General features: G+C 49.5%; 3 protein-coding genes across 6 annotated transcripts; 1 reads left to right on the top strand and 2 right to left on the bottom strand.

The window, feature by feature from the left end:
* Positions 1-493: 493 nt before the first annotated feature.
* LOC137781476 (lysosomal-associated transmembrane protein 4B-like) lies at positions 494-11701 on the bottom strand. Of its 3 annotated transcripts, XM_068570252.1 has the most exons (9): positions 11564-11701; positions 10224-10304; positions 8646-9187; positions 7948-8059; positions 5802-5875; positions 5411-5533; positions 5208-5306; positions 3263-3358; positions 494-1503 (listed from the first exon to the last, which is right to left on the bottom strand). In XM_068570252.1, exons 3-9 carry the CDS (start codon positions 8739-8741, stop codon positions 1429-1431), a joined length of 675 nt encoding a protein of 224 aa, XP_068426353.1. In that variant the 5' UTR covers positions 8742-9187; positions 10224-10304; positions 11564-11701; the 3' UTR covers positions 494-1428. The 3 variants fall into 3 exon arrangements, with proteins under 3 accessions (XP_068426353.1, XP_068426351.1, XP_068426352.1); XM_068570250.1 differs by lacking the exons at positions 8646-9187; positions 10224-10304; positions 11564-11701 and having other exon boundaries at positions 7948-8558; XM_068570251.1 differs by lacking the exons at positions 8646-9187; positions 10224-10304; positions 11564-11701 and having other exon boundaries at positions 1417-1503; positions 3233-3358; positions 7948-8559.
* On the top strand, positions 11579-24097 carry zdhhc3a (zinc finger DHHC-type palmitoyltransferase 3a). 2 transcript variants are annotated; one of them, XM_068570248.1, is made up of 7 exons: positions 11579-11702; positions 14782-15269; positions 15730-15854; positions 15933-16029; positions 16215-16296; positions 17451-17581; positions 23066-24097. In XM_068570248.1, exons 2-7 carry the CDS (start codon positions 14940-14942, stop codon positions 23270-23272), a joined length of 972 nt encoding a protein of 323 aa, XP_068426349.1. In that variant the 5' UTR covers positions 11579-11702; positions 14782-14939; the 3' UTR covers positions 23273-24097. The 2 variants fall into 2 exon arrangements, with proteins under 2 accessions (XP_068426349.1, XP_068426350.1); XM_068570249.1 differs by lacking the exon at positions 23066-24097 and adding an exon at positions 18283-18824.
* Positions 23900-26294, bottom strand: LOC137781478 (transmembrane protein 42-like). The gene is made up of 4 exons (XM_068570255.1): positions 26237-26294; positions 25964-26141; positions 24717-24863; positions 23900-24618 (listed from the first exon to the last, which is right to left on the bottom strand). The coding sequence occupies exons 2-4, from the start codon at positions 26117-26119 to the stop codon at positions 24481-24483; spliced, it is 441 nt and encodes a 146-aa protein (XP_068426356.1). The 5' UTR covers positions 26120-26141; positions 26237-26294; the 3' UTR covers positions 23900-24480.
* Positions 26295-26344: the final 50 nt, after the last annotated feature.

Genomic DNA, 26344 nt, shown 5'->3' on the forward strand with positions numbered 1-26344 from the left:
GTGCAACACGTCGTTTATTGAACATGGTTACAATCAGAGGTCATGAAGCTGAGGTTTAACACGTTAGAGTTCTGTCCTCTAAGACAACATGTCTGTATACACATGTATGAACATGTTTATACATGTATGAACATGTGTATACATGTATAAACATGTATAAACATGTATAAACATATATAAACATGTATAAACGTGTATACACATATATAAACATGAATAAAACTGTATAAACATGTCTAAACGTGTATAAACGTGTGTACACATATATAAACATGAATAAAACTGTATAAACATGTATAAACATGTCTAAACGTGTATAAACGTGTATACACATATATAAACATGAATAAAACTGTATAAACATGTCTAAACGTGTATAAACGTGTGTGTGTGTGTCGTCCTGCAGCCATCTTGAACAGGTGATCAACTCTTCACTCCAGAGCTTTGAGTTCGTGGTCAACCTTGTGCCTTCAGAATAAAACAAAGCAATGCGTCGGTGAAAGTAGACTTTTAATACACAAATACATCTTTAGCTTCCGTGCAGCAGCAGCAGCTCATTGACTCGTGTCCTTGTGCAACATGTCGCGTCCAGGAAGCAGCTGATATCTGCATCTGGTGCAGCTTCTGTTCACACTCAACAGAAGCTCCGTGGATTGAGAGGCCCAGCAGGGCCGTATCTCCTGGCTCCTGGACCCGGGGGCCCGGCTCCCTCCAGCGACCTCCAGGAGCACGACCAGCCGCTCATGTGCTTTCACAACAGAGGAAGAAACACACGTTTACAGGTGATGACGTCAACCGGAACAACAAACCCGTTTGTCGTGGAATAAAAGGAGCGAAGAAGGAGATATGTTCAATATACACTAGGTTGCTTTGTGGTCAAGTCAGAATACAGGCAGACGCCTTTCTTTGGGACAACTTCCAGTGGAGAGACACTTCTGACATGCAGAGGCCTCCCATCAGAGATATGAGTGAATCAACCTGAGCCGATCACGAGCAGCGACGAGACAACGGGAACACACAGCGACAGTTCACTCATCACTCAGGGCAGTAAGATCATGTGTGTATGAGTGAGATGTGAGTATCAACGGCAGGACACAAAACACTACTACTGAACACACCCAGCCTGACGAGAAGTTACACAAATATAGAGAATCCAACACTTTCACACGCTCTCCTGCACTCAGGCTCAGAGCATTGAAATGCACGACGCGTCAGGAGGGACGAGCCAATAAAACAGCAGGAGGTCACGTGGTGGAGGAGGCGTGTGTGTGTGTGTGTGTGTGTGTGTGTGTGTGCGTGTGTGTGTGCATGTGTGTACTGGAATGTCTGTGTAGCTACAATGTATCCATGGACATATTGTACACTGGAGAGGCAGTGTGGTGCGTACAGGTGTGTGTGTGTGTGTGTGGGGGGGGGGGGGGGGTGCGTTCATGCGGTGGCGTACGGGGGCGGAGCCTGCTTGGGCGGGACGCTGACGCTGTCGTCATACGGAGGCAGCAGCACCTGAGGATGAAGAGGAGGAACAGACTCAGGTTAGTGTCAGCTGATGGATCACATGACCTCACAAGAGAAAAGCTTTTTGTTAAGGTGACATCATAGGACATCAGCAATGTGTCTCAAATGTTCCACTGATCATCAGTGAGTTTCTGCTCTGGTGGAATCCTCATGTGCCGTTTGTTGTAAAAGTCAAATTAAGACCCCTCCCCTCCCTTTTCCAGCTTTAGCTTGACTATAACTGTGTCATTCTTGGATGATGCATTGATTCATTGTTCCAGATAAATCTGATGATGCAACATGTTTTGATGAATGAATGAATAGTTCAGGTTGTGTCCTGGTCACAGCTCCTTGAAGGTGAATGATGTGACAGGACAGTGAACATCTTTGGGTTCAGACTAAAGCAGACATTTAGAGATGAGCTGTGAGGTTATAAGTCATGTTTTTCATAAAACAATTCATTGATCAAATAATCAGAGCGTGGAGGAAGAGGGTGGAGGCAGAGCGTGGAGGCAGAGCGGAGGCAGAGTGGAGGCAGAGCGGAGGAAGAGCGTGGAGGAAGAGCGTGGAGGCAGAGCGTGGAGGAAGAGCGTGGAGGCAGAGCGTGGAGGCAGAGCGTGGAGGCAGAGCGTGGAGGAAGAGCGTGGAGGCAGAGCGTGGAGGCAGAGCGTGGAGGCAGAGCGGAGGCAGAGCGGAGGAAGAGCGTGGAGGCAGAGCGTGGAGGCAGAGCGTGGAGGCAGAGCGTGGAGGCAGAGCGTCTCGACGCTCCGCTCTGGCTGCTGACAGCATGCTGACAGGAAACCTCTCACTGGTTCACTCCACTTCGTACACAAGCAGCGTCTGCCATGTCTGAAACAAAGAGCCATTGAGGGGTTCGTCCACGCAGACGGACTCTTTCCTCTGGTGAAGCATGTGAACCTTTAGAGGATGATGTGGGAATCAGGTAATCAATACCCTTTAACACCTCTCCAAGGGACTCCTGGATCAATGCCCCCCTGAACCATCGAGGCCAGTGATTAAGAAATGACGCTGCAGCAGTACGTCATGTGTTTATAGGTCCAGAGATTATCCACCAGCTTTTCCTTTGACAGCGTTTGCATTAGCATTAGCATTAGCATTGGTAAAATTTGCTAGCAACAGTTGACGTTTCCTTAGTTGGAACCGGGAACATTGTGTGAAGTACTTTGTGTGAAGTACTTTGTGTGAAGTACTTTGTGTGAAGTACATTGTGTGAAGTACTTTGTGTGAAGTACTTTGTGTGAAGTACTTTGTGTGAAGTACTTTGTGTGAAGTACTTGACTGGGAGGTGAACTGCTTGTGTGCTGTGAAGCGACCGGCAGGCTGAACCTTCAGGTCGGTCGTCCTCACCGACTCGTGAAGAGCTCATTTGGTCCTATGAGGACTTCCTGAGCTATCGTTGCTCCTGTATTGCAAAATAAAGCCCCTGCCTGTCTGTGGGTGAGAGGCCTGCTCATGAGATCAGCTCATACGTCCACCAGGGCACCTTGGACCTGACGGCTGTGCTGACGTGTAGCTGACGTGTAGCTGACGTGTAGCTGACGTGTAGCTGACGTGTAGCTGACGTGTAACTGACGTGTCAATATGTCGGGCTCTAATTGAAAACCATACACCTGCAGAGGTGAGTCAGATGGTAGGAACATGAGGGGGCTGCTGCTTTGTTTCCTGCTACTTTGACCCCTGAAGGTCACAGAAGGTCACACAATGTGATACTGGATACCGTCAGGCGATGACGTCATCGTGGTCTTACCGCGGTGTCGTTGGTGGTGACGTAGAGCAGGATCTCTGAAGCCCCGCGGCCGCTCACGTATCTGTAGCAGTTCCACACACATGCCATCAGGTAGGCCTGACGTCGCACAGGAAGACCACACAACAGATTAGAAGCTGGAACTGATCACCTCAACGTCTGAAATACACTTCTGAGGGTTCGTGGTAAGTGATAGATGAGTCGTATAAATACAAGTGTACATATTCATCTTCTCGTGACAACACATGACGGCTGTTAGCACTGCTAGCTAGCGCCCTACGGATGGCTCGGTGGTCAGTCCTTTACAACGTTTTGTACACATTCATGTTCTTCTTGGGATGAACTGTAATAACTCAGCTTTGCCTCTCAGCGCCATCATACGGTCAAAAAACAAAGTTGTCCAACACTTCGGTTCGTGACGCAATAGCCATTCCCATAAGCCTCAGCTCTATTCTGAGCTCATTAGCATGCTAATAAGCTACTAAGATTGAGGAGGAGGTTTCAACTGTGAGCATGTTAGCATGCATTTAGCTCAAAGTACAGCCTCACGCTATAGTTTCCTAGTAGTATTGTAGTTTCAGGAAACCTCATGAAACGATGAGAAGCTGTGGTGGAAGTGGAACAGTCCATCGACACAGACACATGACAACATGACAACATGACAACATGACAACATGACAACATGAACGTCTCGCTGGCTGCAGTAAAGAAACTCTCGCTAACACAGAAGGAAAAACACTCAGTCTATCGCTTCAGAGGAGCAAAAACAAGTTGTTGTTGTCGTCCAGGAGTCGTCCGGCTCTCGGCAGGGAGCTCGCTCCAACACAACACCATCTGCTGAATCCATCCGCTGGCAGCAAAGCCAGAGAGCTCAGTGACTTCTACAGCGACCGAATGAAGAAGCTGCTTCATCGCTCTGACTGCGAGGTTTAAATGTGGGAATCAGAGGGCGTCCATGTGGAACAACAGAGATCACTCATGAAGCTCCGTCACGCCAAGCAAACGCTTTGATAACCATGTCGAGTGTGCAAAGCAAAGGATTCTGGGGCTTCCTAATAAAGAACAAGTAACGGATCCAATCAGAAAATGAATCCATCTATGACAGACACTCCAAACCACGACCGCTGCACTGTTTGTCCGATAGTCTCAGACCTGGCAAAATGTCCTCTGGTTGTATAGAAGTCTATGCTTCATGTGTTAAAGCTGCATTCTCTCTCCTGACCACCAGGGGGCGACTCCTCTGGTTGTATAGAAGTCTATGCTTCAGGTGTTAAAGCTGCATTCTCTCTCCTGACCACCAGGGGGCGACTCCTCTGGTTGTATAGAAGTCTATATAAGTGACTATACTTCTCTCTTGATGTATTCCCTCAGTAAACATTGTAAACATGAGTTTATGTCTCAATCTCTAGTTTCTAGTCTTCTTCTATACAGCATGATGTTCATTTAGTACATTATGGTCTGTTAGAGTCAAACAGACCATAATAAGGGGACGCTTTAGGGCGGGGCTACCAGGTGATTGACAGGTCACTGTGGCTACCAGAGCCGTGTACAGTGTCTCTACGTCGCTCCTCCTCATGAGTATCTGTACCAAATGTTATGGCAGCCGTCCAGTAGCTGATGGGATGTTTCCTGGATCAGCTGACCTCCCTCGAGTCTTGCCGCGCGGTTAAAGAGCTACAAGTGACTGACAGGTAGTTAGTCGCTGCGATATTTAATCCTGCTCCTATTGTGGGACAGCCGACAGTGACAAAGCATCGTCCATCCCGTTCCACATCCAGGTCTACGCAACGCTTCGTCTGGACACAAATAACCGGGTGTCTGTGCAACAATGTGGCCTTACACATCTGTTCTGTTCTCACATAGTTCCTGGCAGGCCTACAAGAAGCAGTTCACATGTCCTCTCCATAGTAGGATGAAGATGAAGTGGATGAAGGCGTGACAGCGTTACCTTGAAGCCGAGAATAGAGCCGATGAAGAGCAGCACGATGAGCACCAGGCACAGGTTACTGAGAGCGGCGATCTCCTCTTTGTAGGGGAAGTTATCCGGCTGCACGGGAGACACATCAGCAGAGGTTCATGAGAGGTCAAAGGAGCAGCAGGTGTGAGGCGGCGTCCGGCCTCCTCAGGCCTCAGAGGAGAACCCTTCCTCACCAGTTGCTGCAGGTAGTCCTGCACCGTGTGCGGGTAAACCACGACGCTGACCGCCACCAGCGTGTTCAGCGCAAAGTCAAATATTTGGTAGCAGAAAAACGGGACGATCCAGGCGGCGCGCAGCTGAAACAGAGATATGTGTTTCTGTTTATGAGGTTCAGGTTTGGAGGAATATTGATCTGCGAGCACATGAATCATTGTGTTCAAAGAGAAGTAAAAAAGGGTCGGGATGCTGTTTGGGTTCGTTCTATTTCCAAAGACTCTAAAAATAGATGCAGCGGAGCTGTAGCCCGGCAGCGCTCCTATCTGTTTCAAACAGTTTGAAACCCGTTTGAGGATCTCTGATCCCACCACACAGTCAGTGATGGTCGTCACCACAGGAACAGCTTACCTTGTATGCACCGTATGTTGCCATCCCGCAGATCAGTATCATCAGCAGAGAGATGGCTGAGGCGATGCACATGTCTGGCCAGAGAGAGAGGAGGGTTAGAGGTCAGTGTGAGGTCACTGTGAGGTCACTGTGAGGTCACTCCGGCTCAGCAACGCCGGTTGGATCAAATTTGTGAGAATGTTTGCAACGTCGTGTTCATCCGGACACGATAACAAGCAGCGTCCATCAAGTGGGCTTGAGCCCTGCGCTGCACGTCAGCATGACCTCACATCAACAACACAACTCATCATCGTCACGTAAGAACAGCGCCGGGGAACTGGACCGAGCGCAGAACATGTGGCGCTACCGGGGAACCGGCCCTGTGACCGCCAGGAGGCCGGTATGAGCTCACAGTGACTGCTGAGGCGCCACCGGAGGAAGCATGAGCGAGCCGAGTGTCGTGAGGGAGACGGATCAGACATCTGGAAACTTCTAAACCAACGATCTGAAATGCAAAGAACAGAAGACGCTGTGGCCACCTGTCACGTCAGGTGCACATGGAGAAGTCCATGAGTACTCCATGTGTACTCCATGAGTACTCCATGTGTACTCCATGAGTACTCCATGAGTACTCCATGAGTACTCCATGTGTACTCCATGAGTACTCCATGAGTACTCCATGTGTACTCCATGAGTACTCCATGTATACTCCATGTATACTCCATGAGTACTCCATGTGTACTCCATGAGTACTCCATGAGTACTCCATGTGTACTCCATGAGTACTCCACGTGTACTCCATGTATACTCCATGAGTACTCCATGTGTACTCCATGAGTACTCCATGAGTACTCCATGTGTACTCCATGAGTACTCCACGTGTACTCCATGTGTACTCCACGTGTACTCCATGAGTACTCCATGTGTACTCCATGAGTACTCCATGAGTACTCTATGTGTACTCCACGTGTACTCCATGAGTACTCTATGTGTACTCCATGAGTACTCCATGTGTACTCCATGAGTACTCTATGAGTACTCTATGAGTACTCCTCTCCATTTTTTGTAAAATAGATTATCAAAAGAATTGGACTTGTGTGTTTTCTTTTTGTGTGATTCGTGGCAACATAACTGTACATGATGTTTGGTTCTCTCTGCGCTCCACACAGGACGGTCGTGTCCTGACCCCATGACACGTCCTGGAACAGACGATGTCGTGTGTACAGACTGCAGAGCCTCTGAGGATAACTTGTGATTCATACAAACAAACTGAGTCTTGCAGTGAACAGACGTGCAGGATTCATCTGAACAATGGCCTTGAGGCCGTTTGTCTGCAGTGTGAACGCAAAGCAACAAACGAGTCATTTGACAAAAGAAAGTTACATTTCTTTTGTCCCTGCAGTGTCCATGAACCAGAGGAACATAAAGAACACATCCAGGAACGTGTCGACCATCTGATCCATTATTCAGTGGTCAGCAGCTCCATGAATATTCAACAGCCCTGAAACATCTGAGCCGCGTCAGAGTTCTTGGGATCGGGTTCCCGCAGCGCCATGCGACACCCGGATCCCTCGGTACCGACACCCTGCAGCTCCCAATCAGCTGTGCACGGCAGGACATGGGCTCATGACTGAGGGACGACGAGCAGACAGACGAGTGGACATCAAGGTACGGTCAGCTGGAGCTTTAGTTTCAGGTGGAACACACACCCTGCAGAGGCTTCATAGAGAACACACACCCTGCAGAGACTCCTCACAGAACACACACCCTGCAGAGGCTTCATAGAGAACACACACCCTGCAGAGACTCCTCACAGAACACACACCCTGCAGAGGCTTCATACAGAACACACACCCTGCAGAGACTCCTCATAGAACACACACCCTGCAGAGGCTTCATAGAGAACACACACCCTGCAGAGACTCCTCATAGAACACACACCCTGCAGAGGCTTCATAGAGAACACACACACGCTGTTCACCCCAACAAGCGGAGCGACTTGAGACGCAACCGCTGAGATATTATTAGAATGCAGAAAAAATAAGAACCACACAGCTGACGGTACGGTGAGACACACACACACACACACACACACACACACACACACACACACACACACACACACACACACACACACACACTCACTGCCCCCCGCAGGGCTACTTACTGGCGTCATCCATGACATCCAGGTCATTGGCCAGCTCAGCGCTGGTCAGGTGGTACTGCTCAGGATCACTGAGCGCCGTGAGCAGGATGAGTAACACCACGGCGTTGATGAGCTTAGGGACAGAGGACATATGGGTAGAAAGAGGCAACAACACGGACACACACACATGTTTAAAAACACACACAGCCTCTAGAACACACACATACTGAGGACTGGACCTCTGTGCTACGCAGCAGCCACATGCAGAAGCCTTTGTGTTGAGTGTGGCGCAGCTCATTATGCAGGTGACTCATGGAACATTCTGCAGGCGACACACCAGCTACCTGACGGGCAGGATGCTGCTTTATTCACAGGGGAGCATGTCTCCTCATGTGGGGTTTGTTAGGTAACCTCTCATCCAGTCTCACACGGGCCACACGGAGAGAGCCACATGTTCATGTGTGGATCAGGTCAAATCTTTACTGAAAGACTCCTAATCCTAAACATATAGAACACGTCGAGGAGGATGAACCCACCTGAGATCCAGTGAACGTTTACATTCACAGAAGCTCTTGACAGGCCTGGAGTGCACAGCTCAGGCACTTCCAGTAGAGCATTATACAGATTTGTAATAATAATAATAGTAATAATAATAATAATAATACCGCACGCCTCCCTGTGCAGTATTATTATGGGATGCGCAGCAGCGCCGCTCTCACCATGTACCAGACGCCCAGGATGATGGTCCCGGTGCGGACATGGCAGCACAGGCAGCAGCTGCTGGAGAACCAGCGGCTCCAGGGGGAGGCCGCCATCTCGCTCCCGCGTCTGAGGGAAGAAGGCGCGCGCGGTCCGGAGGTCCTCTTCACGGCCGACGGGACCCGACTGCCTCCGACCCGCTGCTGCTCACCGCGCGCGGCTGCGCGCAGGCGCGTCAAGCTGGCGGCGCGGGAGAACGCGACTTCCGGTTTCAACAATAAAAACCGAATGATCGATTGAGTGGAGCTACTTAGACGTCAGGGACAGGAACTTAAGTCATGGTTTCACATTTATAAAATTATACCACCGAACTGCATGCTGGGAAGTCCTGTCAAACTCCGTCGCATAACACATGAACGAGTTCAGGCTGTTGGTCCACAACATTGTCTGTACCTCGTGAGGCCCCCTGGGAAAATAATCCCCCCCCTGGTTTAAATACACAATACAATAACTTACAGTGGCAGCCGGCCCGTAGAGGGCACCGGGGCTCGGCCCACACACCCTGAGACAAAAAAAAGAAAAATAAGATTAATTAGAAAAAATATTATTATTAATATTATTATTCAGATATATATATTATTTATATCTGCTTTTCCTGCGTCTCTCCTCTGCTAGTACACGTCTCTGCTGCTAGTGCGCGTCTCAGTTGCTCACATGCACGTCTCAGCTGCTAGTGCACGTCTCTGCTGCTGGTGCACGTCTCAGCTGCTAGTGCGCGTCTCTGCTGCTAGTGCACGTCTCTGCTGCTAGTGCACGTCTCAGCTGCTAGTGCACGTCTCAGCTGCTAGTGCGCGTCTCAGCTGCTAGTGCACGTCTCTGCTGCTAGTGCACGTCTCTGCTGCTAGTGCGCGTCTCTGCTGCTAGTGCACGTCTCTGCTGCTAGTGCGCGTCTCAGCTGCTAGTGCACGTCTCTGCTGCTAGTGCACGTCTCAGTTGCTAGTGCACGTCTCAGCTGCTAGTGCACGTCTCTGCTGCTAGTGCACGTCTCAGCTGCTAGTGCACGTCTGTCTGGTGTCTATCAGTGTTGGATCTGAACAGGTGTCATCATGACCGCCGACTGCAGATGTTGATGTTTAACTCACAAATACACAGACTTAAGCCTTTAGGTACAGGTAAAAAAAAAGCTGTTTCTCTTGTAGGCTCATTATTAGGTATTATTATTATTCATCTGTGTTCATTATTAATAGGCATTATTAATGTTTATAGACTCATTATTATGATGAGGGCGGGGCCTCCTTCCTCTGGATCTCTCTCCTCAGCACCTCAGACGTTCTCCATCACTCGACACTTTCTCAAACTTTCTTTTATTTTTACTTTTTCACTACTGTCATCTTTCTTGTTTTGTTGTTGCTTTTATTGTTTGTCTTTACCGTGTTAAGTGCCTTGAGTACCTTTTAAAGCACTATACAAACACAATGTATTATTATGATATGTTATTATACATGTGTTTGCTCTACCATCAATACTTCTTGTTCATAACAATAACAATACGTCTATATTGTGTATAATTGCTGTAAGATTGTTTGTGCAGGACTAACCTGACGGGCTGCAGGGTGAAGCCTCTGAGATGCTCCTCTCTGGACGGATGGGTCTCATCAACTCTTCCACAGTCGGAAGCTCTAGATTCATAAACAAAATAAGGATTCAACATCCTCCTGTGATGAGCCAACAGACCAGCACATGACGTCCTGAACGTGTGATTCCACAGACTGACAGTACAACACACCTGGTGTGTCTACCTGAGGACTCAGGCCCTTGAAGGCCGGGTTGGTATCTTCTTCAGGAATATTTTAGTTGAAATTCTCATTACATCCTGACAGAAATCCATAAATGATTGATTTCTGTCTTCCTGCCTGTCACCAGTCTTTCACAAGCTGCCAGCGTAACAGCTGTGAATACTAACAATCGCCATGTTTGTTGTTTTGTTCTAATCGTTTAGGGGCGTGGCTTTGGAGGAGCACCTGAAGGGATGGGCTGTCAGACTCTGAGACAACTTTACCAACTTTACCAACTTTACCAACTTTACCAACCCGGCCTTTAACTGGGATGCAGCTTTGTCGATGCATCTTTCCTCCAGTTGGACCAGTGGATCATACAGACGGACACAGGGAGTCAACAACTACAAATACTCTTTGCAGTTTGGTGGTCGCGCTCGCCAACCTTCACGACTCATATTTCTCATTGCCCTCTCACGGTCTCACAATGTTCCTGAGCTTCTAGACATGATGAGTTTCAGAGCTCAATGCTTCTTGTCATGACCTAAAGAGACTTTACATTTCAGAGACAAAGAGAGAAATGGAGAGAATGTATTCGAAGAGAAATAAATACTAAAACAAAAATCAAGGAATGAAAATTGATGAATATAAGTTTAAGTATTACATTTTCCTTTCTGTGAAATATATTTCAGGTAAAAATGTTGTTGCAGTGTACTTATTATTTAGCTAGGAGAGATCACTGCAGAATGTACATTGATGGTTAAAACAACACTATCATTCCCACCACCCTGCGCTTATCTATGCACCATAATGTTGAAATGCAAAAACTAGGTCCAAACAATATAATAAAGGAAGCTTTGAAAGAAAACATCTGGTCCCTACTGGAGCCCATCATGTCTCTGTTGTGACCCAACAGGAAGCTACACAGAGGTCACGCCCCCAAAGGCACGTCACAGACGTTTTAATAATAACACAAAGGTTATGATTACATGAATATAATGACAACTAAAAGGAAGAGTTCTGCCTAAACTCGTCGGCGGCGCGCAGACGCAGCGCGTGCCCGCGGGGAGCCGCCTGTCAAGACCATGATGGAGGATAAATAACACATCTGGAAGATGGGCGTGTCCTGTGACGTGTCCTGTGACGTGGGGAAGGCTTGAAACCTTTCCGGTCATCCCATTGGCTCGCTCCCTTTACGTCACGACGTCCTGTTGTTGGTGAAGAACCGGAAGCTGCGCGCATCGAGGTGAAAGGAACCGAGCAGCGCCACCGAGGAAGCCCCGAAGGATGCCCGTGTTTCAGGTGAGATCCAGCGGGACGAAACGCGCGTTAACCCGCGCGGAGCAGACAGACAAACCGCCGCGTCACGCGGGACGGAAGCCCGCTCACCGGAGCTCACGCGCGGTTCGTCTCTGCAACATGCGCGAGCCAGCGGCTAGCTAGCTGTCTCACGCACACACACACAGTCTCAGGCCTGTAAACTGTCTCACCTGCCGTACAACACTACACACTGTCTCACCTACCGTACAACACTACACACTGTCTCACCTACCGTACAACACTACACACTGTCTCACCTGCCGTACAACACTACACACTGTCTCACCTACCGTACAGGACTACACACTGTCTCACCTGCCGTACAGGACTACACACTGTCTCACCTGCCGTACAGGACTACACACTGTCTCACCTGCCGTACAGGACTACACACTGTCTCACCTGCCGTACAGGACTACACACTGTCTCACCTACCGTACAACACTACACACTGTCTCACCTACCGTACAGGACTACACACTGTCTCACCTGCCGTACAGGACTACACACTGTCTCACCTACCGTACAACACTACACACTGTCTCACCTACCGTACAGGACTACACACTGTCTCACCTACCGTACAACACTACACACTGTCTCACCTGCCGTACAGGACTACACACTGTCTCACCTGCCGTACAGGACTACACACTGTCTCACCTGCCGTACAGGACTACACACTGTCTCACCTACCGTACAGGACTACACACTGTCTCACCTACCGTACAGGACTACACACTGTCTCACCTACCGTACAACACTACACACTGTCTCACCTGCCGTACAGGACTACACACTGTCTCACCTACCGTACAACACTACACACTGTCTCACCTACCGTACAACACTACACACTGTCTCACCTACCGTACAGGACTACACACTGTCTCACCTACCGTACAGGACTACACACTGTCTCACCTACCGTACAACACTACACACTGTCTCACCTGCCGTACAGGACTACACACTGTCTCACCTACCGTACAACACTACACACTGTCTCACCTACCGTACAACACTACACACTGTCTCACCTACCGTACAACACTACACACTGTCTCACCTGCCGTACAGGACTACACACTGTCTCACCTGCCGTACAGGACTACACACTGTCTCACCTGCCGTACAGGACTACACACTGTCTCACCTACCGTACAACACTACACACTGTCTCACCTACCGTACAGGACTACACACTGTCTCACCTACCGTACAGGACTACACACTGTCTCACCTACCGTACAACACTACACACTGTCTCACCTACCGTACAGGACTACACACTGTCTCACCTACCGTACAACACTACACACTGTCTCACCTACCGTACAACACTACACACTGTCTCACCTACCTTACAACACTACACACTGTCTCACCTACCGTACAACACTACACACTGTCTCACCTACCTTACAACACTACACACTGTCTCACCTACCGTACAGGACTACACACTGTCTCACCTACCGTACAGGACTACACACTGTCTCACCTGCCGTACAGGACTACACACTGTCTCACCTGCCGTACAGGACTACACACTGTCTCACCTACCGTACAGGACTACACACTGTCTCACCTGCCGTACAGGACTACACACTGTCTCACCTGCCGTACAGGACTACACACTGTCTCACCTGCCGTACAGGACTACACACTGTCTCACCTACCGTACAGGACTACACACTGTCTCACCTGCCGTACAGGACTACACACTGTCTCACCTGCCGTACAGGACTACACACTGTCTCACCTACCGTACAGGACTACACACTGTCTCACCTACCGTACAGGACTACACACTGTCTCACCTACCGTACAACACTACACACTGTCTCACCTACCGTACAACACTACACACTGTCTCACCTGCCGTACAGGACTACACACTGTCTCACCTGCCGTACAGGACTACACACTGTCTCACCTACCGTACAACACTACACACTGTCTCACCTGCCGTACAGGACTACACACTGTCTCACCTACCGTACAACACTACACACTGTCTCACCTGCCGTACAGGACTACACACTGTCTCACCTGCCGTACAGGACTACACACTGTCTCACCTGCCGTACAGGACTACACACTGTCTCACCTACCGTACAACACTACACACTGTCTCACCTACCGTACAGGACTACACACTGTCTCACCTGCCGTACAGGACTACACACTGTCTCACCTGCCGTACAACACTACACACTGTCTCACCTACCGTACAGGACTACACACTGTCTCACCTACCGTACAACACTACACACTGTCTCACCTGCCGTACAGGACTACACACTGTCTCACCTACCGTACAACACTACACACTGTCTCACCTGCCGTACAACACTACACACTGTCTCACCTGCCGTACAGGACTACACACTGTCTCACCTGCCGTACAGGACTACACACTGTCTCACCTGCCGTACAGGACTACACACTGTCTCACCTACCGTACAACACTACACACTGTCTCACCTACCGTACAGGACTACACACTGTCTCACCTGCCGTACAGGACTACACACTGTCTCACCTACCGTACAGGACTGCAGCAGAGCCCTCACCAGGTGTCTCTGGCCTTCTACCTGTGCTGACTCATGACCTTCGTTACTGCCTTCCAGGTGGAGCGTTTTACGCCGCTTCTTGATTTAATTCTTTTTGTTGGGAAACTTGTGTTCTTTTTCTTGTCTGTTTTTTTCTGACATGTTGTAGACAAATCCATTAATTAAAGGTAATCACCAGATTAATTAACAATGTCAATAGTATGATAATAATAATAATATGAAATGGCTTCTCTGCGCTCTCCGTCCAGGTCGACGCGTTGCTTCATAAACGTGTCTATGTTAACGTGTTCAGTCACACACGTAGACGGCCTGCACGGCATATTTTAAACGTTAAACAGTTTGGTTCAGATTCACACACAAATATTAAAAATCATATTGGATCGTAGCATCAGTCGAGGTATTCTTAATATTCTTTCTTCTTCTTCTTCGGCTGTAGCGAGTGTTTGCTCTCCTGTTGATGAAAGGCTCTTCTCTTCTTCTAGAGGACCAACCCGTGACCTCACCTGGGAACCGACCCGCCTGCTCCTCCTCCTCCTCCTGCTCCTCCTCCTCCTCCTGCTCCTCCTGCAGCATGCGGTGACTGAGGCCGAGCCCCCCAGTGGATCCGGTGGCAGCGGCGGGCGTCGAGCTTAGATGAAGGATGAAGAGCCCGGTGCACAGATGCAGGGATGTGGAGCACGGGCGTGGCCAGGGCCGGGCCGGCTGCCTGCAGGCCGAGCAGCGCATCCCCATCTCCAAAGACGTCATCACGTCCTCCGCGGCCTCCGCCTTGTGGTTCATCAGGGACGTGTGTGGCATCGTGTGCGCCGCCATCACCTGGCTGCTGGTGCTGTACGCGGACTTCGTGGTGCTGTTCGTGATGCTGCTGCCCTCCAAGAACCTGACCTACAGCATCGTGAACGGGACGCTGTTCAACACCCTGGCCTTCCTCGCCCTCGCCTCACACCTCAGGGCCATGTGCACTGACCCCGTGAGTGGCTTCTGTCTGGTGCTGATGGACACACAAACACACAGGGAGGCCTTGAGGGTAGCAATAGCTTTACTTCATATGCTTATGCATAATTTACCATCACATTCAACATGGTTCAGGCTCCATTTTGAGATTTTTGATTTATCTTCCATAACATGTCTTCTTTGAGACGAGTGGAAGGGAAACATCCACAGTACACATGAAGATGTGTGTCTGTAGCATTACACAATGACTCCTATTGCATATTCAAACACAACGTATCAGAAAACTTGTAATGCAAAAAATATCATCTTAGTCAGCTGGGGAAGTTTCATCTGATATCTATGAGTTCCATAGTTCACCCCAGCTGGAGGGTCTCATGTAGTACTCTTAATAATACCAGCATGTGTACTCATTGTGACCGTTGAAGAGCGTTACATTACACTGGTGACATCGACTGTGTGGTCATGTTTCTTTCCAGGGGGCGGTGCCAAAAGGGAACGCCACCAAGGAATACATAGAAAGCCTGCAGCTGAAACCCGGCCAGGTGGTCTACAAATGTCCCAAGTGCTGCAGCATCAAGCCGGACCGAGCGCACCACTGCAGGTAGGACTGAGGACCCGGTCACGTGCCCGACGTGGTCTCCATTTTATTCTAATCACTTGTTTCCCTCCTCTCCCTCAGTGTTTGCAAACGCTGCATCCGTAAGATGGACCACCACTGCCCCTGGGTCAACAACTGTGTTGGGGAGAACAACCAAAAGTACTTTGTGCTCTTCACAGTAAGTCTGCTACGACCTGTTTCCACCAGGTGGAGGTCACTGTGGTCTCCGTGTCACTGAGACGCTCCCAAGACATGTATGTTCTGTTCCGGCGACGCGTGTGAAGAGCACGAACTCTGCTTGAGGAGTCGTACTGGTGGCGCTAGCGCGACTCATTGTGTGTTGTTGTTGTTGTGTTGAACCAGATGTACATCGCACTCGTGTCCCTCCACTCGCTGCTCATGGTGGTCTTCCATTTCCTCTACTGCTTTGAAGATGATTGGACAAGTGAGTGTTCTGTTTCTTTTTTTACTTTTTCCTCTTCCTAAACTGACAAAGTTCTTTGAAATGTTTGGTTTCTTGTAAATAAAGCAACACACTTCTCTTCACGTTATACAGAAAGCTACATATTCATATATAAGTTGTATGTTCCCTCCTCCGACCTAAAGGACGTACTGTGTGAAGAACGTCTGGTTCTTCCTCCTCCCGTTCCAGAGGAGGAAGAACCACAGAATGCTTCTCTCAGCTTTGGTACCTGAGGGCCCAAAAGGTTCTAGTCTCTTCTAGATGTTCCCAACGCCGCCTACCTCCATGGTGTAGATTTAAAAGTGTTTTGACCGGCCGTATATTCAGGCTGCTGCTGTTCTGGAGGAACCAGACTCATTCTGCAGTTCCTCTTGGTCCTCTTCACTGTGTGTTGGTCCTCTTCACTGTGTGTTGGTCCTCTTCACTGTGTGTTGGTCCTCTTCACTGTGTGTTGGTCCTCTTCACTGTGTGTTGGTCCTCTTCACTGTGTGTTGGTCCTCTTCACTGTGTGTTGGTCCTCTTCACTGTGTGTTGGTCCTCCTCACTGTGTGTTGGTCCTCTTCACTGTGTGTTGGTCCTCTTCACTGTGTGTTGGTCCTCTTCACTGTGTGTTGGTTCTCTTCACTGTGTGTTGGTCCTCTTCACTGTGTGTTGGTTCTCTTCACTGTGTGTTGGTCTTCTTCACTGTGTGTTGGTCCTCTTCACTGTGTGTTGGTCCTCTTCACTGTGTGTTGGTCCTCTTCACTGTGTGTTGGTCCTCACTGGGAAGAGGTCTTCTGGAGACCTCCAGGATCTGCTGTAGCACTGGACAGCAGCAGGTCTTTGTCTCTGGAGCAGCTGGTCTCCTTCCTGTGGGTTGAAGTGATGTCACTGAGTTTCCTTTAGCTCCTCTAGAGTTCAGTGACAGACGATCAAGAGATCAACTTGAACTGTGAAGATGGACAGTTACATTCTTTGGTTTATGCGTGAGGATTTTTCCTTCTCTGGCGTTGTTTATTTGAGTTTTCTTCATCAACCGCAGCAATGCATCCTGGTCTATGTAGGCACAGACGGCCTCCATCCTCCCATCAGCCAGTAGTTCCTGTGTGCTGGTTCCTCATGCGGCCATCTTCTTTTTGCCCCTCCCTCCCCACCAGAGTGCAGCTCCTTCTCTCCTCCAGCAACAGTCATCCTCCTCATCCTCCTGTGCTTTGAGGCTCTCCTCTTCCTCATCTTCACTTCTGTGATGTTCGGCACCCAAGTCCACTCCATCTGTACCGACGAGACCGTAAGTGACCATCCAGTCCTCCTCCTCTCCTCTCACTACTACTTCCCGCTCTTCCTCCTTTACATCGCTCTCCTCTTCCTCCTCCTCCTCCTCTTCCTCCTGAGTCCATGACTGCACGTCTGACAGGAAACTGTCTGAAGCCAGTAACTGCCGAAAGAAAGAAACCTTTTATTGTGTGAATGCACTGAATGACAGAGTTCCTCATGCTGTTACCTCAGAGGAAAAGGTTCCCGACCCTTTAAAGCTGCTTCTGCAGATTAACTTCTGGAAAAGAGAATAACCACTACATCCAAATAGTAATGATATCTCTTGATATTCATGTTTTTATACCAGTTATGTTTTAAAATGCAACAATTATTGTGTTCTGTCAAATAGTTTCATTATATTTGAAGATAGAGTCTTTACAAGGGTCAAAATAAATATCATAACCCAGACTGTCCGTCTGCGGCTGACTTCCTGTTGGCCAGAGGAAGTGGTCGATGTGTGTGAGTGGATGAAGGAGTCATTCAGCCGCTCACAAAGCAACGCGACGTCGTCTCCATGAGGAGGAGAGCTGGCCGAGTAGCAGCCAGGAGGCTCCAGGACGTTTAGCTTCATGTATCAGTGAGCTGAGCGAAGCAGAAAGTCGCTCTGTGGCGTTTGGTTTGTGCGGCTGGTCACAAGCAGCCACCGACTGAAGTGTGGTTGTCTCTCATTTTCAGGGCATAGAGCAGTTGAAAAAGGAAGAGAGAAGATGGGCTAAAAAAACTAAGTGGATGAACATGCGGGCGGTGTTCGGACACCCGTTCTCCTTTTTGTGGTTTAGTCCGTTCTCCACCCCTGACCACGGGAAGGCCGAGACCTACCAGTATGTGGTGTGATCGAGGCCGGGTCAGAAGCCCCGCCCACCCCGTGGGAAGCCCCGCCCACCCCGTAGAGCTCAGCCGAGGCGGCCGGTCTCCAGTATGTCCCTCCCTCCCGTAGCCGCGGACAGCTTCCAACTGCGGCTGGTCGGACGTCCCGGTGCGCTTTGCGTTCATGTTTGTGTTGCTTTGTGCGTTGAGTTGCAGAGAAAAAGAAAACGCTTTCGTTTTGCCAATCCTGTTTGAAAACACTGTGATAAATCTGTTTTTATTTCCATCATTGCTGTCCCTGTGTGGAGTCGGTTCAGTGAACACAGGAGGCCACGCTGCTGCTCCACTGCAGAGACTCTGAAGAAAATCATTCATGTAAAGCTGCCAGTAAATATTTCATCATGAAGAAACCTGACGCATATTTTCTTCTATCTAGAGAATAGTGTTCAACCTAAACTATGTGCATGGCCGCAGAGCACCGCTCAGTGGAGCAAGTCTTTCTGGTCTGGACGAGGCGACCTTTAAAGCGCGCCGGGGTCAGACCGGGGTCAGGGGTCCACATGGTCCTCTGGGCCGGGTGGAGGGTTTGGATCCAGCGGGTCATCAGGTCCATTATCTGTCCCAGTACCCGGGATGCTATTGGCTCTTGACTCTCCTCATGGATGCTGTGAGGTTCTGGTTCCCTCCGTGAGGCCGTAGTCAGAGTCCTGGTTCAGACCGGAGCCTCACGTCCTGATTGGTTGATGCCTTAAATAGTGCCATGAAAGTGCAGAAAAATGTGCCCAAAAATTATTATTATTTTGCTGCATAATATCTGCGTTCAGTGGATCTATATTTTGTAACGCCCTGCTGGGTCCAGGCCTCCACACGGACCCAAACACAACCCTAAAGAACCCTAAAGAACCCTAAAGAACCGGCTGCAGCGATACTGTGGATATCTTAAATATACCACCATGTGCAAAACTAAGTCACTACATGCTGCCTCCATGTGGAACTACTGTGTGTGTGTGTGTGTGTGTGTGTGTGTGTGTGTGTGTGTGTGTGTGTGTGTGTGTGTGTGTGTGTGTGTGTGTGTGTGTGTGTGTGTGTGTGTGTGTGTCCACAATTACATGATTATTTGAGAAAGCTTAGACGTGTAAAAAAAGTATTAAAATGTAAGTTGTATGGTGTCAGAGTGAAGCGCTGCATGAACACATGAATATCTGAATCCATGAATCTGTTCTGCATCAGCGGTGCAGGAAGGAGTCCGGATGCTTTCTGCATCTTCACGCTCGAGGTGTCATTCAGACGCCTCGTGCTCGTGGCGCTGCGTGAGTCAGAGACGAGCGTCCTCACTCGACCGCTGGAGACGTGAAGTCATGTGACCTGTCAGCTGCTCTGTAACGGCTCACTTCCGCCAAAGCGCTGTCCATGTGAGAAGAACTTCCATAAGGATTAGAGTTTCCTGCAGTAATCCAGCAGGAAGCCGTGATGCTGAAGGCAGCAGACGTCCTCTCTGCACCTCTGGTCCCTCCTTCCTCTCCTGTGCTGGAAGTGCTTCGTGGCTCTAGTTCCTCTGTTGAAGATGCTCTCCTGTGTGAACTGCTCTCTGTGCATTTCTTCCTTTCCTTTGTGTCCTCGCTCTGTTCTGTACCTTCGTTATCCGGATGCATGGTGACGGTAACCGTAGTGATGTGTTGTGAAGCGGCCGGTACGATGACGTCATCGCCGCCGCCGAGAGGGACGGAGCGGAGAGGATTTGTTTTTTACGGACATTTTAATTATTTCTAAATATTCTGAAAAATATGTCGGCACATGCGCGGGGAATAAAGACTTCTCAGTTGCAAAGCACAGACGGGTGTTTGCTCTTTCTGGTGTATTCATCTGTGTGGCGCCACCTGCTGGACGGTTCCAGAAGGTTCTGCTCTCCTGCACACAGTCCTCACCTCCTGCATCCTCTGGCCGTCATGCTCCTCATATCTACTCTGTGAACTGCCTCTTCCCATGCCGGGTTCTTTCTCCGTCATGCCTTTGCTTGGGTTGATAACTCTTCCAAAAGCTCTCTGACGCAGACAACTCTTTGTAACCTTGAGGAGAGGTAAGCTTGCCACAGAGGTCACATGAGCCGTCCCATGAGCCTCAGTCACAGCATGCTCATCTGACCTTTTTGGCCAAAGTTCGCTTCATTTATCCTTTTTGTTCCGATCGTCCCACACATTGTGAATGAGTCACATGACGCATGCCCCATTCTGACCATTTGACGTGTTTGCTTCTTCCGCAGGTTTTGTTTTATTTTCAAAGTGCATGTGAGTCATTTTGTACAGTGATATTCATTTTGGGCATGTTTCTTAGAAAACAAATGAATCAGAACTGATGCAAAAGTACTTAAAGGATCAACTTCTTGCTCTAGTTTTACACGATGCATATGTTTTATGAACATTGAAAGAGTGAACACTCCTGTCCTCACTGGCCTTTCACACTATAACAATCCAAGATGGAGGACAAAGTCCAGCTGGGCGTCATGTCTGCTTCAAAGAAACAAGTTCCCACAAATTAATTGTTGTTCATACCAACCACCGGCTTCATTGAATCTGTAATGTGTGAAACAATGTGTAGCAGCATTAGTATGCTAAGCTAATGCTGCTACACATTATTTCTCAGATGGTTTGGTGTCATAATTAGGATACATCACGACAATGAAGATGCAACTGCGATGGGTTAGCTGTTAGTGAGCTAATAATCGCGAAAGAGGTTAGCAAGCTAACGCTCGTTTGTGTTAGCGAGCTAACGCTCGTAGATGTTAGCGAGCTAACGCTCGTAGATGTTAGCGAGCTAAAGCTCCAAGATGTGTTAGCGAGCTAATGCTCTTAGATGTGTTAGCGAGATCATGATCGTAGATGTGTTAGCGAGCTAACACTCGTAGATGTGTTAGCGAGCTAAAGCTCGTAGATGTGTTAGCGAGCTCATGCTCGTAGATGTGTTAGCGAGCTAATGCTCGTAGATGTGTTAGCGAGCTCATGCTCGTAGATGTGTTAGCGAGCTCATGCTCGTAGATGTGTTAGCGAGCTAAAGCTCGTAGATGTGTTAGCGAGCTAAAGCTCGTAGATGTGTTAGCGAGCTCATGCTCGTAGATGTGTTAGCGAGCTAAAGCTCGTAGATGTGTTAGCGAGCTAATGCTCGTAGATGTGTTAGCGAGATCATGCTCGTAGATGTGTTAGCGAGCTCATGCTCGTAGATGTGTTAGCGAGCTAATGCTCGTAGATGTGTTAGCGAGCTCATGCTCGTAGATGTGTTAGCGAGCTCATGCTCGTAGATGTGTTAGCGAGCTAAAGCTCGTAGATGTGTTAGCGAGCTAAAGCTCGTAGATGTGTTAGCGAGCTCATGCTCGTAGATGTGTTAGCGAGCTAAAGCTCGTAGATGTGTTAGCGAGCTAATGCTCGTAGATGTGTTAGCGAGCTAAAGCTCGTAGATGTGTTAGCGAGCTAAAGCTCGTAGATGTGTTAGCGAGCTAAAGCTCGTAGATGTGTTAGCGAGCTCATGCTCGTAGATGTGTTAGCGAGCTAAAGCTCGTAGATGTGTTAGCGAGCTCATGCTCGTAGATGTGTTAGCGAGCTAAAGCTCGTAGATGTGTTAGCGAGCTAAAGCTCGTAGATGTGTTAGCGAGCTAACGCTCGTAGATGTGTTAGCGAGCTAAAGCTCGTAGATGTGTTAGCGAGCTCATGCTCGTCTTGTTGGGCCTCTCGGGGATAACTTCATCATTCATGAAACTCACTGTCAGCGTTACAGCTCTGATGGATCTGAGAGGTGCATGTTAACCAAACTGTGACCAAGTTTATTGACAGTGGATATTTCCTCTTGAAGCAGCCGTGTCATCATGGCGCTGTTCTTCATGGCCAGTGAGGACCGGAGGACTGATGAGTGGGCTAGACCTCCTTCAGCATCCGTACAACTAATGAGTCTTGTAAAAGATCCAAAACTATCTTGTACTTGAAGGCTGAAGGCCTGATGTGTCTGAGAAACAGGACCGTTAGCTGAAGCCCAATGCGTGGGTTCCCTCGATGTTTCATGTGCATGTTCACGGAGACCCTCATGTAGGCCCTCTTCATGGAGACCCTCATGTAGGCCCTCTTCATGGAGACCCTCATGTAGGCCCTCTTCATGGAGACCCTCATGTAGGCCCTCTTCATGGAGACCCTCATGTAGGCCCTCTTCATGGAGACCCTCATGTAGGCCCTCTTCATGGAGACCCTCATGTAGGCCCTTTTCATGGAGACCCTCATGTAGGCCCTTTTCATGGAGACCCTCATGTAGGCCCTCTTCATGGAGACCCTCATGTAGGCCCTCTTCATGGAGACCCTCATGTAGGCCCTCTTCATGGAGACCCTCTTCATGGAGACCCTCATGTAGGCCCTCTTCATGGAGACCCTCATGTAGGCCCTCTTCATGGAGACCCTCATGTAGGCCCTCTTCACGTACGCCCTCTTCATGTGTCCCCTTCAGACCTCAGATCCTCATGTGTCCCTCTCACTTCAGACCCCCATGTGTCCTCCTCAGAACCCCCATGTGTCCTCCTCAGAACCCCCATGTGTCCTCCTCAGACTTCCACGTGTCCTCCTCAGACCCCCCATCCCCCACATGTCCCCCTCAGAAACTCACTGTTGTGTCTCCACAGGGCATCGAGCGCCTGAAGGGCGAGACCGGGCTCTGGGTCAAGGTCCCCTGCTGGGAGGCCCTGCAGACGGCGTTGGGGGGTCCACTCTCTCTGTCGTGGTGCAGCCCGTTCTCGGGGCTGCGCTGCAGGGGGGCGCCGCCGGACCACGTCCCCGTCCCCCAGGGGCCCATCGTCGAGGAGGACGTCATCGAGATCCCTCTCTGCTAAGCTGCTGGAGGACGCTCGGTCCCGGTCTGCAGACGTTTGGACTCGTGGACTTCACACTCCATCGGTTTCAGACATTCGACCGGGAATTTGTTTTTATATTTTTTGATACCTGGATGACTTTCTGTACGTGAATATATATCACGCCTCTGTCTCCACCAGCGCCGGCAGTTAATGTAAATTTAGTGAAAACCTTTTCCAAACCAGCGTCGTGGTGCTTTTATGGAGACGAGAAGGAGGCGGAGTCTCAGCAGCATCCTTCACCTGGAGCAGGTGACTCACGTCTCAGGTGAACAGAGCGCAGCAGCAGAGTCTTCCACCACGCGGCCGTCTGAGGGCGTGACCTCACGTTCTGCCTTAACGAGGCCCCGCCCCCGCGGTGACGGGCACCTGGGTCAAGCTTCACAGGGGCGCCATGTTTTATCACATCCTCAGTATTTAACTAACTTTGTGGGTTTCACTCTTTAATTCTGGAACAGATATACATATTTCATACGTCTGTTTAAAGAAAGATGTTGCCGTCAATAATAATCATACCTGTGATGTAATGAAGGACTTTTCTGTTTTTACAAACTTCCATGAAACAAGTATTTCCAATAAAATGTTTGAAATTCAATTTGAGTGTTTGAATCTGACAGAAACCGAACACGAGCTGTTTGTTTAATCGGACCTTTAGTTTTCATGAATGTATTTTATAAATATTTCATTGTTCCTCTGTGCATTCTTTCTACCACTGTCATATGTAATACCACCTCTAGATGGAGCCAAAGATGTTCAACGCTTTTTTTTATTCTGAAAATGTGGCGTTATAAAATATAATATTAAATATTTTCCCACAACCAGGACTTGTTCCTGTTTTTGTGTTACTGCCACCATGTCGCTCACAAAGTGATGAACAATGTCGCGGGTTCAAGTCCCTCCAGCTAAAGTAAAGTCAGCTTTATTTATAGAGCAGATATGTGAACCAACGTGGCCCAAAGTGCTTTACAAAAAAAATCATAAAACAATCAAATGAAAACACCTTTTGACCTCTTTCCTCATCATCAACCCCCAGAGGTTCTCCATCGTCTTTCAGCCTCAGCGCTCTGACCTGCTCCAAGGACGCAGAGCGCCTTCAACCTGCTCTGGGACATGGTCCGGCCTCGTGGACCACGGTCTCGTGGTCACATGGTCCACGGTCTCGTGGTCACATGGTCCGGTCTCTCAGGGAGCTACTTGTCCTTCTGGTCGTCCGGCGAGGCCGTCTGCACGGCTCCGTGGAGCAGCAGCAGTCCGCACAGCGTGAGAGAGAGACCTGCCCACCACAGAGCCTCGTGGCTCTCTCCAAACATCAGCCTCCCCAGGACCGCCTGGACACGAGGACACAAGAAGGATGCCATGAGACACCTGGTCTCACCTGGTCTCTCACAGGCTCCTGTTAGGAAGTAGCGAGGGGGGAAGTGCTCACCGAGGAGATGAAGTTGGATGCCGCCGTGGTGACCGTGGCTCTGGCGGAGGAGGAGCAGTGCCGCAGGGCCTTGGAGAAGAAGGTCCACATGACGGCGTTGCAGGCGAACAGCAGGCCGGCGCACAGCAGCCGCAGCGGCACGTGGAGCTGCAGAGTCAGAGCGGTCAGCCTCCATCACTTTGGACGCCATGTTCGAGCACGAGTCTACGTCATGAAGCGAGTGTTTGTGGGCGGATGTTTGGAGGCCTCAAGTTCGGCGATTCGGCCGTCGACATCTTGGCTTTTTTTTGCAACCGATGAACAGGAAGTGACCACATGTGGACTGTAAAAGAGTGACGGCGTATACTGGCAGCAACCTGTCAATCACCTTGTAGCCCCACCCCTAAAGCCTCCCCTGCTTTATGGTCTGTTTGACTCTAACAGACCATAATGTACTAAATGACATCATGCTGTATAGAAGAAGACTAGAAACTAGAGATTGAGACATAAACTCATGTTTACAATGTTTACTGAGGGAATACATCAAGAGAGAAGTAGAGTCACTTATATAGACTTCTATACAACCAGAGGAGTCGCCCCCTGGTGGTCAGGAGAGAGAATGCAGCTTTAACACATGAAGCATAGACTTCTATACAACCAGAGGAGTCGCCCCCTGGTGGTCAGGAGAGAGAATGCAGCTTCAACACATGAAGCATAGACTTCTATACAACCAGAGGAGTCGCCCCCTGGTGGTCAGGAGAGAGAATGCAGCTTTAACACATGAAGCATAGACTTCTATACAACCAGAGGAGTCGCCCCCTGGTGGTCAGGAGAGAGAATGCAGCTCTAACACATGAAGCATAGACTTCTATACAACCAGAGGAGTCGCCCCCTGGTGGTCAGGAGAGAGAATGCAGCTTTAACACATGAAGCATAGACTTCTATACAACCAGAGGAGTCGCCCCCTGGTGGTCAGGAGAGAGAATGCAACACTTCCTTGTTGGCTTCATCCAGAGCTGGAGGTCGCCTCCTGAAGCCTGCCTACTTTTCTGGCTATTCTGACCCACAATCCTTTGCACAGCAACTACACGAGCAAGCGGGTCATACTTCAAGGTGCCATGTTACGAGGAAGTAGAATGTACAGTATTACAGCTACATCCTGAACAGAAGTACTTTGTCAGGGCAGCTTCAGTACAAAAGTATGACTTGGTATGCATGGCGGGCACTGTTGTGTTGGTCCATTGCAGTGGACGTGAAGTTGTTCTCACCCAGTCACAGGCTGAAGCTCCGCGGGTTCGAGTCCCGCCGCTGAGCCCCGCCTCGCACATGTCTCTCACGTAGTCCGCCCCCAGGGACAGCTTGGCGGACAGCGAGGCCGCGGCCCCCAGAGAGCCGGCCAGCAGCGCGCAGACCGACCCGGACATCACGTGACCCCGGAAGAGGATTCTGCGGGAGTCACACGCAGAGCGATACCGAGACTTTTAAATTAAAATGCTAGCTGAACTCTTACTGATGGTATCATGTTGCGCAGCTGTACTCACAAAGGTGCAGTATTAACAGCCTTTAAGCTAATAATAACCTTTATTAGTCACAACAACAACGATCCGAAGACTACTTCCGGTCATGTTGCCTCCGGCTTGACGTCACTT

This window comes from Clinocottus analis, unplaced genomic scaffold (assembly GCF_023055335.1).
Source record: "Clinocottus analis isolate CAN_PGR_092001 unplaced genomic scaffold, fCliAna1.0.p SCAF_9, whole genome shotgun sequence".
Taxonomy (NCBI): domain Eukaryota; kingdom Metazoa; phylum Chordata; class Actinopteri; order Perciformes; family Cottidae; genus Clinocottus; species Clinocottus analis.

Bases quoted from the DNA above. Each gene is read 5' to 3' on its own strand.
- LOC137781476 (XM_068570250.1), bottom strand. From the start codon at position 8,224: ATGAGCTGCGCCACACTCAACACAAAGGCTTCTGCATGTGGCTGCTGC. The intron at 5,534-5,801 runs GTAAGCTGTTCC...TCTCTGTTTCAG, and splicing joins CAACATACGGTGCATACAAG to CTGCGCGCCGCCTGGATCGT. The intron at 5,307-5,410 runs GTGAGGAAGGGT...TCTCCCGTGCAG, and splicing joins AGGACTACCTGCAGCAACTG to CCGGATAACTTCCCCTACAA.
- LOC137781478 (XM_068570255.1), bottom strand. From the start codon at position 26,119: ATGTCCGGGTCGGTCTGCGCGCTGCTGGCCGGCTCTCTGGGGGCCGCG. The intron at 24,864-25,963 runs GTGAGAACAACT...CTGACTCTGCAG, and splicing joins GAGCTTCAGCCTGTGACTGG to CTCCACGTGCCGCTGCGGCT. The intron at 24,619-24,716 runs GTGAGCACTTCC...CCTCGTGTCCAG, and splicing joins CATCCAACTTCATCTCCTCG to GCGGTCCTGGGGAGGCTGAT.
- zdhhc3a (XM_068570248.1), top strand. From the start codon at position 14,940: ATGAAGAGCCCGGTGCACAGATGCAGGGATGTGGAGCACGGGCGTGGC. The intron at 15,270-15,729 runs GTGAGTGGCTTC...GTTTCTTTCCAG, and splicing joins GGGCCATGTGCACTGACCCC to GGGGCGGTGCCAAAAGGGAA. The intron at 15,855-15,932 runs GTAGGACTGAGG...CCTCTCCCTCAG, and splicing joins GACCGAGCGCACCACTGCAG to TGTTTGCAAACGCTGCATCC.